Raw genomic sequence first — 15,643 nt, 5'->3', positions numbered from 1 at the left:
CAAGACTTCCAAAGTAGGAATGGAGACACTAACCCATCCACAAAATGTTTGACCTGTAATTTTTCCTGCCTACAATATGTGTAGGGAGCAGAGATTGAGGGAATGGCCAACCAATGACTAGCTCAACTTGAGGCCTATGCCGTAAGAGAGAGGCAACCCCTGACACTGTTAATGATATTCTGCTATACTTGCAGAGAGGAATCTAGGGTAACTGTCATATGAGAAGCTTGATACCCAGCAGCTGATGGAAACAGATGTAGAGACCTGCAGGTAAGCATTAGACAGAACATGGGGAATCTTTGGAAAAGAGGAAGGAAGGATTGAGGGAGCCAGAGAGGTCAAGAAACCACAAGAAAATCTACAGAATCAACTAACCTGGGCCCATAGGGACTTACTGAGACCCAATCACCAACCAGAGAACATGCATGGGAATGGACATAGTTCCTTACACATATGTAACATTTGTGCAGCTTGGTCTTCATGTGGAACCCCTAACAGCAAGAGCAGGGTCAGTCTCTGACTCTGCTGCCTGCCTTTGGTCTCTTTCTCCTAACTGGGCTGCCTTGTCTAGCCTCAATAGAAGATGCACCTAGTCCTAGTACAACTTGATATGCAAAGGCAAGCTGATATCCATGAGAGGCTACCTCTTCTCTGAGGAGAAAGGGAAGAGGGCATGGGGGAGGGAGGAGGGGAGGGGAGAGGGGGAGACTGGGAGGAGAAGAGGGAGAGGGAAGCTGTGATCAGGATATAAAGTAAGTAAATTAATAAAAGACCCAATATACAAAATTTAAGAGACTGGGGAATTAAAATAAGAAAAATGGGCTATAGTACCCTTATAATATATTACATAACTTTTTCTTTAAAAAAGAAAGAAAATAAGACAGAGAGAAAGAAAGAAAAAAAGACAGACAGACAGGAAGGAAGGAAGGAAGGAAGGAATGAAGGAAGGAAGGAAGAAAGAAAGAAAGAAAGAAAGAAGGAAAGAGAGAGACAGAGAGAGACAGAGAGAGAGAGAAAGAACAAAAGAAAGAAAGAAAGAAAGAAAGAAAGAAAGAAAGAAAGAAAGAAAGATAGAAAGAAAGAAAGGAAGGAAGGAAGGATTGAAGCTGGGTATAGTGTGTGGTGGCATACACCTATAATCCTAGCTATTCAGAAGGCAGTATCAGGATGGTGGCATATCTTATACCAACACAGGCTATGCAATGAGCTTCTCTGTCTAAAATAAAAAGTGGTTAGGAATGTAGTGAGGTTACAATCAGAAGATACAAAGGCTACATTCAAATAGCAGGGATTTTGTTGTTTTGCCTCCTGGAGTTCTGAGATTAAAGGCATGTACTATCATGCCTGGCTTCGGCAGACACATTTTTGTCTGGCTCTCATGGCAGATTTCTCTTTAAGCAAAACAAAATAAAAATTATTAATACACAAAAACATAAGCTCTGGAAAACCTGATTATTTATAAGACACAGAGCTGGGGACACTCAAGCTCATTGCGCCATTAGCTGCACAGTCCCCACAATCATCTGATTTTTCTAAGTCAAAAACCTTAATTTTTTCATCTTACCCTGTAAGTTTCAAGAACAAGAGTTATTGACTGTACTGGGCCCAAGCTACTAAACACCTTCTTCAGAGCCCCAACGTTACAATCTTTGCTAAATGGTCCAGCATAGACAGTTGACATCTCTGTCCACTTGGTCTTCATCTGTAGGACAAATAACAGAACAAAGAGATGGATGTGAAAAGGAGCTGAAGCCATAAGGCAAGGCATGTCTTACCTTTCAAATGTCTAAAGTTCAGAGTTATTAAAGGTCTGGAAATATGGCTTAGTGGTTAAGAGCACTTGTTGCTCTTGCAGAAGAGCTAGGTGTGGTACCCAACACTCACATGGTAGTTTACAACCATTTATAACTCGAGTTCCAGGGAGCCCATTGTCCTCTTCTGACCTTCAAGGGCACCAAGCACAAATGTGGAACACACACATACTTGCAGAGAAAATTCATACATAAAAAATAAAATCAATAAACCTTTAAAAAGTTACCATAGATGTAGGCATAGATGGGAGGCAAAGGTAGGAGGATCTCTGTGAGTATGAGGCTAGCCTCATCTCTGTGAGTATGAAGCTAGCCTCGTCTCCAGAGAGAGAGAGAGAGAGAGAGAGAGAGAGAGAGAGACAGAGACAGAGAGAGACAGAGACAGAGAGAGACAGAGAGACAGAGACAGACAGAGACAGACAGACATCGACAAAGAGATAGATCAATTCATGATAGCCAGGATTACATAAAGACTCTATCTCAAACAACAAGAAACAAATAAAATAAAATAAAATAAAATAAAATAAAATAAAATAAAGAGTTTATATTCAAGGATGCAACATAATTTTTAATAGAAAAATATTTATAATAGAAAAAATTAAAAATACAAATGCTCTCAATAATAGGTATACTGCAAGTAGAATACCTTAATACTTTAAAAATAAGAAAAATAAACTAAGTAATAACATAGAGGATGCATTTTAAATTAAATAAAATATAAAGTTGTAACAAGGGGCTGGGAAAACAGCTCAATGGATAAAGTGCCTGCTTGACGACTTGAGTTCAGATTGCCAGCACCCACATGGAAACCTAGGTGTAAATGACACATGTCTCAAATCCTAATGCTGTCAGGTAGAAACAGGATAAGTGGCCTCTAGATTCAGTGAGACACTCTGTTTCAAAAAAATAAGCTAAAGAAGATATTTAATGATGGCCTCTGACCTTGTGCATGCATGGGCATATGCACTCACCCACCTGCATACCTGTATACATATACACATACATTAAACACATGCATAAAGTTAAATTGCAAAACAATGTAATCAGTCTGATTCCTGTTTTATAAAACATGTTTTTCAAATGTTATTATTTATTGAAATAATTTGAAAAAAGAGATATAATTTAATCAAGTGTGCATTCCTTTCCTTATGAAGAGAGGTGGTAAGTTATCAAACACTTCATCAGAATCCATCTACTTACACTGGTTTTCATCTCCTCAGCAAAGAGGGGTGGAAAGGGCTGAAAAGAGAGCTGCACAATGTTGAAGGGGAACAAAGGAACTTCCACTCTGGCTTGCTCAAGCACCTGAAGATAATAGACAGCACAGACAACAAGCATTAGAAACCCAGTACTCACTCAACTCCAAGAACCACAGTAATATACACTTGCCTTTTACTCATACCCCAAAGTAATACATAGTTGGCTTCCATGTCTAGAGAAAAATGGCAACAGCACAGTCCCTTAGAAAAGCCATCAAATCACTGCTTCTTGGCCTTTGGCTAAGACCCCAAATAGTATCTGTCCTTGCCAGTTTACCATACTATGTGCTCTGTCCAGAACAACATATGAAACAAGTTTCTAAAGCAGGGAGATGGAAGGGAACTTGTTACATCCACTTCACAGGTCAACCTGGTATTGTAGAGCCTCAGAAAAAATGCACCCCTTCTAAGAATATAAGATTTGCTTGCACCAGCCTGGAGGTCCAGGCTTATAACCCCAACCACACAGAGGCTGAGGATATCAAGTTCAAGACGACACTATAGACTGAGTTCACAGTTGGACCAGGCAACTTAGTGAGACTGCATCAAAACTAAAAGAACTGTGGATATAGTTTAGTGGCTCAGCTCTCACCATACATAAGACGCTGGATTCAACACTCTACTATCACATAAAAGCCATCTATAAAATACATAACACACATAGCACATACTTTAAATACTATGGAAAGTGATTACTACACAACCTTCAAATTACTTGTAAGTAAGAATATAAATTGCAACAGGGGCTTCCATCATTACACATTGCTGAAAGTCTGTGAATAAAGAAAAGAATGTGCCGGGCAGTGATGGTGCACACCTTTAATCCCAGCACTTGGGAGGCAGAGGCAGGCGGATTTCTGAGTTTGAGGCCAGCCTGGTCTACAGAGTGAGTTCCAGGACAGCCAGGGCTACACAGAGAAACCCTGTCTCAAAAAACAAAACAAAAAAAGAAAAGAAAGAAAGGATGCTTAAGAGTCATTGGTGGCAGGGGTGTATAGGGAGGAGGAAAATCAATGCTCTGAAAGAATTAGGTGAAGTACAAACAAAAGTACCCCTAGAAAGAAAAAGTCCCAGTAAATGCAAATAATGTCACAACACTGATATTTCATAACACCTGCCTACAGCCTAGCAGCCAGAAAGCAGCATGAAGTATATAGAAAAAAAGGGTGCTGCCCTTTGTGGATGCAGCAGGGATGAAAATTAAGAGGTAAATTAAAGCTCTTACAGAGAGGACATATGCTAACCTTTTCTAATATTATAAATTCATCTCTTCTCCCTAACATCATAAAATTAGTCTCAAACAAACAAGACACCCTAAACCCCAAGTATTGTAAACAGAGTGGTGGGGTATATGCCTCTAACTTTAGCACTTGAGGGGTAAGACATGCTAGTGAATGGGAAATGACACTGCAGTATTTTATGTTCCCACTTCTCTCTCCCTCCCCTCTCCCCTCTGAACCAATAGGGGCTTAATGGGAAGGCAACTTTCTACTCCAGAGATTCTCTCTTAGAATGTAAATAAAGTAGACTCTGCCCATATTCTGGAGAACCCAAGGGGTGCCTGATAAACTGGTTTCTTCTCATTGGATTTGGGGACCTGACAGGACTCGTGGACTTGTTTAGAAATCATTAAAAGATGATTACTGTGTCATATTGGAGATATACTTCCACAGGAAGATGCCATGAGGTATAAGAAATTATGAGCAGCAAACTGCCAAGAGAATCTGAGATAGTTTTTAAAAAATGCAGTTAGACTCCCAGAAAACAAACCTTGAAGTGCAGGAGATGAAATCTTGAAACGTAGGAGATGCTGCATGAAGCAGACTATAAAACCAGAACTGGTTACCTACCTTCCTTTCCTTTCCTTTTTTCCTTCCTTCCTTCCTTCCTTCCTTCCTTCCTTCCTTCCTTCCTTCCTCCCTCCCTCCCTCCCTCCCTCCCTCCCTCCCTCCCTCCCTCTCTCTCTCTTGCATATGTCTGGATATAGACATTTTCCTTGTTATGGTGCTTATGTGTGCAGGTATATGTGCACATGTGTGCATGCTGGTGTGGAGGCCTGAGGTTGATATTAGGGTATCTCCTTCAGTCACTTTGAGGCAGGGTATTTTGTTGAACCTGGGTTCTCAGTTTCAGCTAGTCTGTCAAGCCTGCGTGCTCCAGGCATCTTTACCTAGCTCTGTCTCTCTGCAGACCCCACTCTGCCTTCCTTTTTACATGATATTCCTGTTATCTTTAATTTTCAGCTTGACATAGCCTACTGTCATCTGAAAGTCTCCACTGAGGAACTGCTTAGAGTAAAAATGTCTTGTGGGCATGTCTGAGGAATTGTTCTATTAATTTATGTAGAAGGGCCCAGCATACTGTGGGTGACATCATTCCTTGGACTGGTAGTCCAAGATGTATAGCTACACATGAGCTAGAGAGCACCACCAAGAAGCATTTCAAGGTTTCAACTTCAAGTTCCTGACCTGACTTCCCTCAATGATACACTATAACCCACAAGCTGAATTTTCATCAGTGTTTTATCATAGTAACAGAACAATTATAATACAAGGGAATCTGAATGCTGGTACTTAATTTGTGTGATAAGTTAAATCATCACCTCAGATTAGAACTTGTTACTTTTTGAAATGTCTGTCTTTGAATTCACATAGCATACAAAGAGTCAAGGAAACAGCCTAAGTAAACAAACAAAATATAATTTAATAAACTGAATCTGGAAAAATGTAGATCTATGAATATCCTGAACTCTTGCCTCTGCCTTCTAAATGTCTGTCTTCTGAATGTTGAGATTATACCACCATGTTATGCTCCAGGACTTTACTATAAAATGGCATAGTATTTGATCTGTATAAACTTTCTTGTATACCTTTTGAGTCACCATCTTTAAGATTACTTATACTACTTAATGTAAAGTAATATTTACATTTGATCTGTATACACTGTTGTAGACGCTGAGTCGCCATCTCTAGATTATATTATTTAAGAGACTATAAATACTAGATAAATAGTTATTCTACAGCACTGCTAAGGAACAATAAGAAAGAAAAAAAAAGTCTTCACATGTACAGTTATTATTTCTGATTCATGGTTGGTTGACTCCATGATATGAAAGCTGCAGAATGAACAATAGAGTATTTCAATCATTAAAAACAGAAATCATTAAAAAGCACTGAAAAAATATGGAGGAAATATGAACATTACTAGCTAAAATAAGCCTATCTGAAAGGCTCTCTCTCTCTCTCTCTGTCTCTCTCTCACACACACACACACAAACACACACACACACACACACACGCATGCATATATATGTATGTATTCCAATTATGGGATATTGTGGAAAAGGCAAAACTATTGAGCCAATGAAAATATCAGTGGTTTCTAGAGGAAAGAATGAATTAGCAAAGCACATTTATTATAAAATATTTAGGATACTGTAATGAAACTACTCTATATTATAGTGGTACATACATGTCATCAAACATTGGTCAAAATCTATAGCACATACAACATCAAGAGTGAGCCTTAATTTAAATAATGGATTTTGGGGTGATTAGGATGTGTAGTGTGGATTCACTGATAGCAACAGTCTAGTATGGACTGTTGACTATGGCAGAAGTTGTGCATGTATAGAGGCAGAGAGAGGATAAATGGGAAATGTACTTTGCAGGCAATTTTGCCATGACTGAAACTTAACTAAAAATTAAAGTCTATTAAAAAATAATGAAGGCTGGGTAATGTCTCGGTTGGTAAATCACTTTCCTTACACGTATCAAAACCCAAGTTCACTATCAAGAACCCATGCAAAACACTAGCGGCACTGGCATGTGCTTGCGATCCCAGTGGTGGTGAGATGAAAGACAGAGACAAGCAGACTCTTGGAAACTCGCCAGATAACTAGCCTAGACTAACTGGTAAAGTTTTTTGCTAACGAGAGAGACTGTCTCAAATACCTGAAGTTCTCTGATCTCAACATGCATGTACCTGTAACCATATAAATACATATGCCCACAAAGTCCTTAAAGCCTATGCCAGGTGGGGAGGTGTTCAGAAAAGAGGGGTGAAAAAGAGTAATTCTTAGGACATTAGAAAAAGAAGGATAATAATCCCCGAGAGACAGGAAACAATCACAATGAATCATGTAATCTCTCTAGTTTGCTGCCTAGAGAACATTTCCAGGCCAGAGAGAAATGGGGAAATCTGCTGGCTAGAGCATCACTGAGTGAAGAGCTATATACAGAACTTTCAGAGACCTGCAAAGAGATTTAACCCTCAAATATTCATGATTGTAGTGAGCCCATGTAAGTAAACTATGTAAGGTTCAGAAAAACAAAACAAAACATCCTAAAGGACTGTTAGGAACATTTCCAAAAACTCACACAGGGTGAAGAATAGTTTAGAGTTTCCCAAACTAGAGCACAGAATCTCATCATGATCCTTGTACCATCAAGTACAAAGTTTAATTTTATATCAGTAGTTGGGTGAGAACTATCATGGTTCTACCTAAAAATATTAAATGCAAAAGCCTAAGGAACATTGTTTCCATAAAACTACCACATTCAAAGCAAAGCTCACATATATTTACAAGGACACAAAAACTATATTATAACAATCAAATAAAACTCACTGTATCTGGCGTGGAAGACAAACAAAAGCTACCAGGCATGCAAAGAAGCATAAAAACACAACTTACAAGAATGGAAATAACTTAAAAGCTAATGTAAAAATGAAATGAATAATCAAATATGTAAAAGTGTTAAAATAGTTATATATTCCAGAAGAAAGGAGAAAGAAAAGTCTGAGTCTATTATTAGAGGCATGGAAGATATGAGAGCCTATTTAACTTTTAAGATTAAAGTTATAATTTTAAAGTAAAAGTTTACTAGATATAACTACTAACATATTAAATATAACTAAATTTATGATGGAGCCTGAAGACAATAACAATGAAAAATTATCTGTAATAAAATAGAGAGGGAAAAACCTGGGAGAAAATGAATCGCAGTGGTCTGTAGGACTCTCAGCATCCTAATGTAATGACAGTGGGAGTCACCAAACAAAAGTATAGTGATGAAAGATAAAACTGGAAGAAACAGTAATTTTTTTCTAATTTTGTAAATATGATAAACTCGGTGTACTGGTTGTTTTTCTTTGTTTCTTCAACTTAATACAAGCTGAAGTCATCTAGAAAGAGGCAGCCTCAGTTGAGTGTTGGGAGGTTGATTTCTGTGCCAGAGATCTGGTTATAGTCCAGAATACTGGAGTATCTCCTGTCTCAATGACATGTAAAGGTTTTCCATCACCTCTGATTGATTAGTTGTTGACCATGGGCAGGACTTCTGATCCCACAGGATTCCAGCTGGGGGTGGGTAGAGGAGGGAGGGATGAAGAGAGGGGGAGAGAGAAAAGAGGGAGAAGGACCATGAGGATTTGTCATGAGCAGGTCACCAAGGGAGTAGCCATTAGGACACACATAGAACAGAGAGAGACCAGGCAAGACTCATGAAATGAGGCATGTGGCTGGGAACTGGCTGGGAAGTAAATAGTCCAGACCAGCATGGTCAGGTTAAAATAGATGAGTATCTGCCAAGCTATAATGCTTGCAGCTCATTAATAAATATAAGGTCTCCATGTCATTAATTAGGGAACAAGGGGGAAGTAGATAAAACCCGAGTTACATTTACAGTTGAGGAATTACCTCTGTCAAACCGACCTGTGGTCAGATCTGTGGAGCACTTTCATGATTGGTGATGGTGTTGGGGAGCCTATTCCTCCCACTCCCCTAGCACTACCATTCTTGGGCAGTGGTCCTGGGCTGTATAAAGAAGGAAGCCATGAGGAGCAGACCAGTAAGCAGTGCTCCTCCATGGCCTCTACTTAGTTCCTGCCTCCAAGTTCCCTGCTTTACCCAATGACAGACTGATGTAGAGGCATATGGTCAAATAAATCCTTTGCTCCCTAAGTTGTCTTGGGTCACGGTTATTTATCATAGAAAACTAGAACAGTAAAGTAAGAAATCTGACAGAAGCTAAAAGACATGTAGTAAGATCTTTAAAGTACTACAAAGAAAACAAATATCACCTAAAATACGTTCCAAACATCAAAGTTTTTTTTTTTAAAAATGACTGTTACATATACAAAAGCTGTTAAGAATTTAGTATCTACAGACTCTGTACTGTCCAGATTAAAATTTGAATTTATATGAAGGAATAAATACCATTAGATGTGATAATCACATGACAAATATACCTATTGTATCCTTTTACTAAAATCTGTATTTATTTTACTTTCTATGTGTATGAGTGCTTGTCTGCATATAGGTATGTGCACTACATTATGTTCCTGGTGCTGGTGGAGGACAGAAGAGGGTATCAGATCCCCTAGTACTAGAGTTTCAGGTGGTTATGAGCTGCCATGTTGGTGCAGGGAACAGAGCCAGGGTCCTTTGTAAAAGCAGGCAGTCTGCTGATACACTAACCAGTGTTCCAATCCCCAAATCTTTTTAAAATAATTCACAGCCAAAGCAAAAACACTAACAATATAGAGTGGGTTCTATATCTGTATGTATATAATACATATAGAAGTAAGCTATGATGACAACCACAGCAATAAGGACAGAAGGAGTGAAAGAATGTGGTATAGGATTCTTACACATGAATGAAAAGGTGTGCTACTATATAAAGGTAAATTGTAATATATAACTATCAATGCCAGTATACTATATATCCAAACACAACCACTAATATGCACAACTTAGAATTATCATTTTCTGGGTTCACCAATTATCATGGTTTCTAGGCTTTGCAGATGGTAAGCTATCCCTATTGATCTAATAGTGGCATTTCAATACTGGGATTGAAGATGTTTTACTGGATTTAAAGCCTATTCAATAGAAGAGAATTCACACTTGGTACTACAAACCTAGCCAACTGCCCATGGCTAGTGAGTTTATGAATCCAAGAGAAGAACTTACTTCTGCTACTTTTCCAAACCAGTATAATCTCTGCATGCATACTAAATACTTACTCTCCTAGCACAGATGAGTGCAGGTTTCACCCTCATAATGAAGCTTCTTTTTGAAGCAGGAGGAGGCTATTACAGAAATCCACAACTAGTCAGAATGCAGAGAACAACTCCCTATGGGGTCTCAGCCCCAGTTCATACATCTACATCATAGCCTTATGGCTCAAGGAACACTGCAGAAAATTTGCAAGAGCCAAAGACCAGGATGCCTGCTGTAAGACAGTGTCTTCTAAACACGATCCAAAAGCTGTACCTGTGAATTCTTCACAATAAGGATGCCTAAATAGTATCTGCATATTGACCACACCAGTTGACATGCTAACTTGGATGGGGGAAATCTGGGAGAAGCAGAATCAGTCTTCTCCAGGTATGAGCTCACTAATAGGTTCCAATCCTAACTAGTCAAGCCCTAAATAAATATCAGCAACATTAGGTAGAAGAGAGATATACTTGTCCTTGTCCTTTGTTCCATGAAGGTTGGATGCCCCAGTGTGGGGGAATGTGAGGGCGGGAAGGTGGGAGTGGGTGGGTGGGGGCACACCTTCATAGAAGCAAGAGGAGGGGAGATGGGATAGGGAGTTTCTGGGGGGAGTGAATGGGGGAATGGGATAACATCTAAAATGTAAATAAGTAAAATATCAAGTAAAAAAAAAGAAATATAATATTCAGAGATGAAATTCTCAAAAAGAACTTTTAGTTAACAAAAACAATTATGGAACTAAAATGGTGGCTTGGTTAACACCACTGGCTGTTCCTCCAGAGGCCCTAGGTTTAATTCCCAGCACCCACATGGGAATCCAAAACTGTGACTCCAGTCTCTCGAGATCTGGTACCTTCTCCTTCTTCTGGGTTCCATAGGCACTAGAAAGAGGTGCACAGTCATACTATATGTAAAATACCTGCATAGTAAAATACCAACAAACATACCACCCCACCCCCTAAAAACAGAAGGAAAAGAAAAGGATTATACACAATAAATGATCAAAAAAAGTAAAATAACATTTCAGGGATGGTCAGCACCTTTCTGAGCAACCACAAGGACCTGGTTTGGCCTCACATAAAAGCCAGAAATGTCAGTGCACTTTTAATCCCAGGGCTGGGTGAGCAGGGAAGACAAATAAACACTGATGCCCATATTACATACAGAACAACAACAGATCAAAGGACATATAAAAAGACACAGCCAGGCTCCAAAACAAACATCTCCATACACCAGAACCACAAGTGGTGTGCAGGGCTAAGCCTACTGGTCTCTGAAGCAGATGCTGAGAGCTGGCAGGTCTGCTCCTATGAGGCAGGTCTGCTCCTATGAGGCAGCTGACTTAAGAGTGCTCCATGAAACACTGGAGACAGAAGTCAGACTTGCTCGTTTTAGCCATGGTAACTGATGCAAAATTCTTGGCACTTCCATGAACTGTACAAAGTGCTGTATCATCCTCTGTTGTGAATACATATTACAAAGGTATAATAGGTCATTCACCTCTTTATTTGAAGAGCACTTAATAGTTTGACAGTTTCTGTAAGAAGAAAGCTTATCTATATCCTGGGTCAAGAAAAGGAGTTTTTGACCCATTGAGTCCAGGCATTTTAAAACACTGTAAAGAAGTAAAGGAGATTAAAATTAGAATAGTCGTTTTTTAAGATTATGACTTGATAGTTAACTTTTGAGCCTATACTTCTGTCCAATATTGTAGTCACTAGCAATATTTAGCTACACAACTTTAAGTTAAAAGCTCAGTTAATCAACTGCATTAGTCACATGTGATTAGTGGTTATACCACCTAGCAGATTTTTATCACTGCAGAAAATCTAATTAGAAGATGTTATCCTAATTTCCCCTCCTCTTAGGAATATATCTAAAGCTTTCTATCAAGATTTAAGCAAGAGTCTAAAGATTTGACACACTCATTCATGCTTTGAAATCAAACCCTTTCTGAGCATGTATGTGCGTGTTTCTCCAATCTGGGCAATGCATCAAAGGCTACAGGCTAAGCCTTCTAACTTAAAAATACCAACAAACCTAACATTGTCTTCATTCGTCCCACCCCCACCCCTAGACAGAGTTTCTCAGCATAGCTCTGGCTGCCCTAGAACTCACTTTATAAACCAGGCTGCCCTTGAACTCACAGAGATATGTGTGCCTCTGCCTCCTGAGTGCTGGGATTAAAGGCTCTATAATCTCTTCTAATAATACTTAGTTCAATTATTTCTGTGTTTTTTTTTTAAACAAAAAATACCATTTTAGACATTAATCATATTTAGAAAACTAGAGAGTACATCTTTCATTTTCCTTTGCTCTTGTTTTAAATGTAAAATACCACCTCATATTTGTAGCTCCTTCCTTGTTTCCTTGCTCTTGATTGGCTGCTAGTGCCTCCAGATTCAACTCTGCAATCTGTAAAAAAATAAAACATTAAGAATCATTTTAAGTTTTTATACAGCATTTGAGGTGAAAATAAAATCCACTTAAGTGATATTCTCTGCTTCTTTAGAACTTGAGGCTATGCCACTGCCTTAAGAACAAGCTGGCTTCAATAGTATCAGATGGTTTATGGCTGCTTAGCCAAGAACAGCAATCTGTCACCAGCTACTAACAATTTAAAGAGCCAAGAAAGGCTGAATGAAAAGTAAAGACAATTTTGGCTCATCATCATTCCTTACTCGGTCACTAAAAATGTATTTCTCTGAAAACATGTAATTTTTTAGAAATGAAAAACAATGACTTTTATAGCAACATCAAAAAAGTCAGTACATTAATACAAAACTGCTAAAAGTCTGATATTTATTCATAAAGAGGGAGGTCTACTTGAAAAGTGAGATATAATTTCTTAAAAAATAACCTATTTGGGAGTCTAACGGATGGCTCGGTGGTTAAGAGCACTCATTGTTCTTATGGAGAACCTAGGTTCAGTTCCTAGCATCTACATGGTGGCTCACAACCATCTCTAACTCCAATCCAGGGGATCCCATGCCCTCTCCGGCCTACATAGTCACCAGGCATGCACATGGTGCACAGACATCCATGCACACAAAACACTCATACACATAAAATCTAAATGACAAGACTTACCAAACCACCAAACTATTTAGAGTCTCCCTGTGTCCTACCATTTCCAGAGGAACCACTGCTGAGTTGTTGCTCTGTGATTTATTAGTACATGCATACTAATAAATATATAGTAAAATAAATATATAGTAAAATATAAATAATAGTAAAATCTGCTAAAAAAAAAAAAAAAAAAAAAAAAAAACCCACAACCATTCTTAAAGAATGAAGGAGGTGTGGTTCAGTCAGGTGCTCCAACAGGAGCTGGCATATTGGGAGGCAGAGGCAGTTTCACCATTACCAGTAGGCAGGTCCTGGATCACTGGCTCTAGGAAGAACTTATCCTGATTCCAATTACTTGTAGAAGCAAGTGATCAGAATACTGGACAACAGGAGAGAGCTGGCAAAGGCCAAACTCAGTTTTCCCAAACCCACCAGCATTGGTCAAATGCATCAGGAACCCTCAGACAGCTCTAGAGGAGTAAGGAACCCAAAACTCAAGAACTTCACCACATTCATCAGTCTCCTACCACTGCTATTGCCCATCAAGACCTTAGGAAGAGCATAAGGCAGAGCTTGGAACAAGGAGCAGCATCTGGATCAGAACAACAGACTCCAACCTGCACAGACTATGGAGAGAGCAGCAGTAGTGCAGTGAGTCTGAGGCTGAGAGACTCTCAATAACCCTACCTTGGACAAAGCAGTAAGAACTATACTGATCAGGGAAATTTTGTGACAGACCCTTGTGCAGTAGCCTTATAAACTACTAAAACTTCAAGCAACCCACTGGGCATTGGTAGAATTATATAGGGGTGTGGCCATCATTCACAACCCCAGAGTTGGAAGAACACACAGAGGTGTTACTAGCATTTGTGACGCTTACCTATGAAGTACTGCTCACAGACAGAACCAGTGTCTGTAATTCAGTCATCCAAAGACAGACTCAGAGGGAAGAACAGGACTTCTTATCACAGAGGAGCTACCAGAGGTGGCATGGACTTCTGACAGCCATGAAATGTGAAAACTGAACTCCAGCCATCAGAGTTTTCATATTCCATAGCTCCATCCAAATCTTCCCTCATGTTCATTCTACCCTTATCTAATACTCAGTGTCAATTTGGCATGACAACTGGATCCTGCTTAGTTTCCTCTTATATTGCTTATTTCCCTTCTTTACTTTCTTTCCCCTTTCAGTTTCTTCTAAAGAATGGGTCTGTCTGGTTCAGTCTCCAGAGAGATGAGGCTGTACTGTTATCTGATTACCTATCTTTACCTTTCTCTTTTCAGTTTACCTTTAATCAAAATTATGTCCCCCACATTTTTGTCCCTACAGGTCCTTTAATTTGGACCTGTATTTGGAAGGAAAATGTAGGATCACTACAAATTTAAAGCCAGTCTGGCTATACATACATAGTAAGTTACAGTCTAACCAGGGTAGACAGAAAGATATACTTGTAATGGTATACTTATAATGGTAATTTTGAGGAGGGGGTTGCTATGTCCTTTTTGTTACTATATAATTGCAGGGTGTTTCTACGCCTTCTTTAGCTCAATCTAGAATAACTGACACAGAGACCTGGTTTTTTTTTTTTTTTTTTTTTTTTATCAATAAGCTCTAAGCCTGAGCTGGGCAGGTTCTGAGCTATTCTAACCCTCTAAGCTATTTACCTCCCAGCAACAGGCCCCATTTAACTTACAATTTGAACCTTGCCCTGGTTTGCTCTGTCCCATGTGTTTCCTCATAGCAAATCCTTTGGTGACCTGCTCATGACTCCTCTTGGACCTTCTGCCTCATGGCCACCTCTCCTCTCCTTCATGGTTCTCCTCCTACCTCTCTCTCTACCTTGGACCCCTGGCAGGGATTAGAAGCCCCACCCTATTCTCTTCAGCCCAGCTAATTGGCTGATCAGCTTTTTATTGATCAATCAGGTGACAGAGAAGTAGGTGATGCTTCATAAAAATAACAATTATCAATGTGGAGCCTGTACTCAACTCTTTGCCAATACAAAGACAACCTTTACATGGTTAACCCTACAAACAGTGTCTCAAGAAAACCACCAACAACACCAACAAGAAAAATAATTTTACAGTCTTTCAGAAACTGTCCGTTTCAAGTCTATACCCACTGAACAATGGAATGTGCACCTATTCTAAGAGAGCACAATAAATTATTATACACAGCATCAATTCAATGATCATTATCACCAACATGGTGCCCAGTATATCCAATGCACTGTGTTAAGAGCTGTATATATAGTTACCTGTCTCAATACTAACCGAGCAAACCACATATGTTCATTTTAAAGTTTTAGAAACAAGTTGTTCAAAGCAAATCTATAACTAGATGCTGATAGCATACTCTTAAAAATAGATAAGCCCAACCTCAGAGGCTGTATATACTTAGTATATTATGTTAATGATATGGGTCTTAATACGAACTGTGGTGGTTTGAATATGCTTGGCCCAAGGAGTGGCACTATATGAGGGTGTGGCCCTGTTGGAGG

The 15,643-nt window shown here is 39.2% G+C and overlaps 1 protein-coding gene and 1 non-coding gene across 5 annotated transcripts in view; one reads left to right on the top strand and one right to left on the bottom strand.

Moving 5' to 3' along the window:
* Positions 1-15,643, bottom strand: part of Rexo5 (RNA exonuclease 5) — a 54,623-nt gene that overhangs the window by 12,889 nt on the left and 26,091 nt on the right. For all 4 annotated transcript variants that reach the window (XM_076941765.1, XM_076941769.1, XM_034486449.2 and 1 more), the window contains 4 exons: positions 12,415-12,488; positions 11,574-11,688; positions 3,012-3,116; positions 1,565-1,702 (listed from right to left, as the gene is read on the bottom strand). In XM_076941765.1, the coding sequence (XP_076797880.1) occupies positions 1,565-1,702; positions 3,012-3,116; positions 11,574-11,688; positions 12,415-12,488 (432 nt within the window). The remainder of the gene's footprint in view (positions 1-1,564; positions 1,703-3,011; positions 3,117-11,573; positions 11,689-12,414; positions 12,489-15,643) is intronic.
* Positions 3,292-3,476, top strand: LOC117701236 (U2 spliceosomal RNA). Its single transcript, XR_004605666.1, has one exon. It is a non-coding gene; the product is annotated as a U2 spliceosomal RNA (small nuclear RNA).

Source organism: Arvicanthis niloticus, chromosome 1 (genome assembly GCF_011762505.2).
Source record: "Arvicanthis niloticus isolate mArvNil1 chromosome 1, mArvNil1.pat.X, whole genome shotgun sequence".
Lineage (NCBI taxonomy): Eukaryota > Metazoa > Chordata > Mammalia > Rodentia > Muridae > Arvicanthis > Arvicanthis niloticus.
Note: the sequence above shows the minus strand (reverse complement) of the source record. Positions and strands in the feature narration are given on the sequence as shown.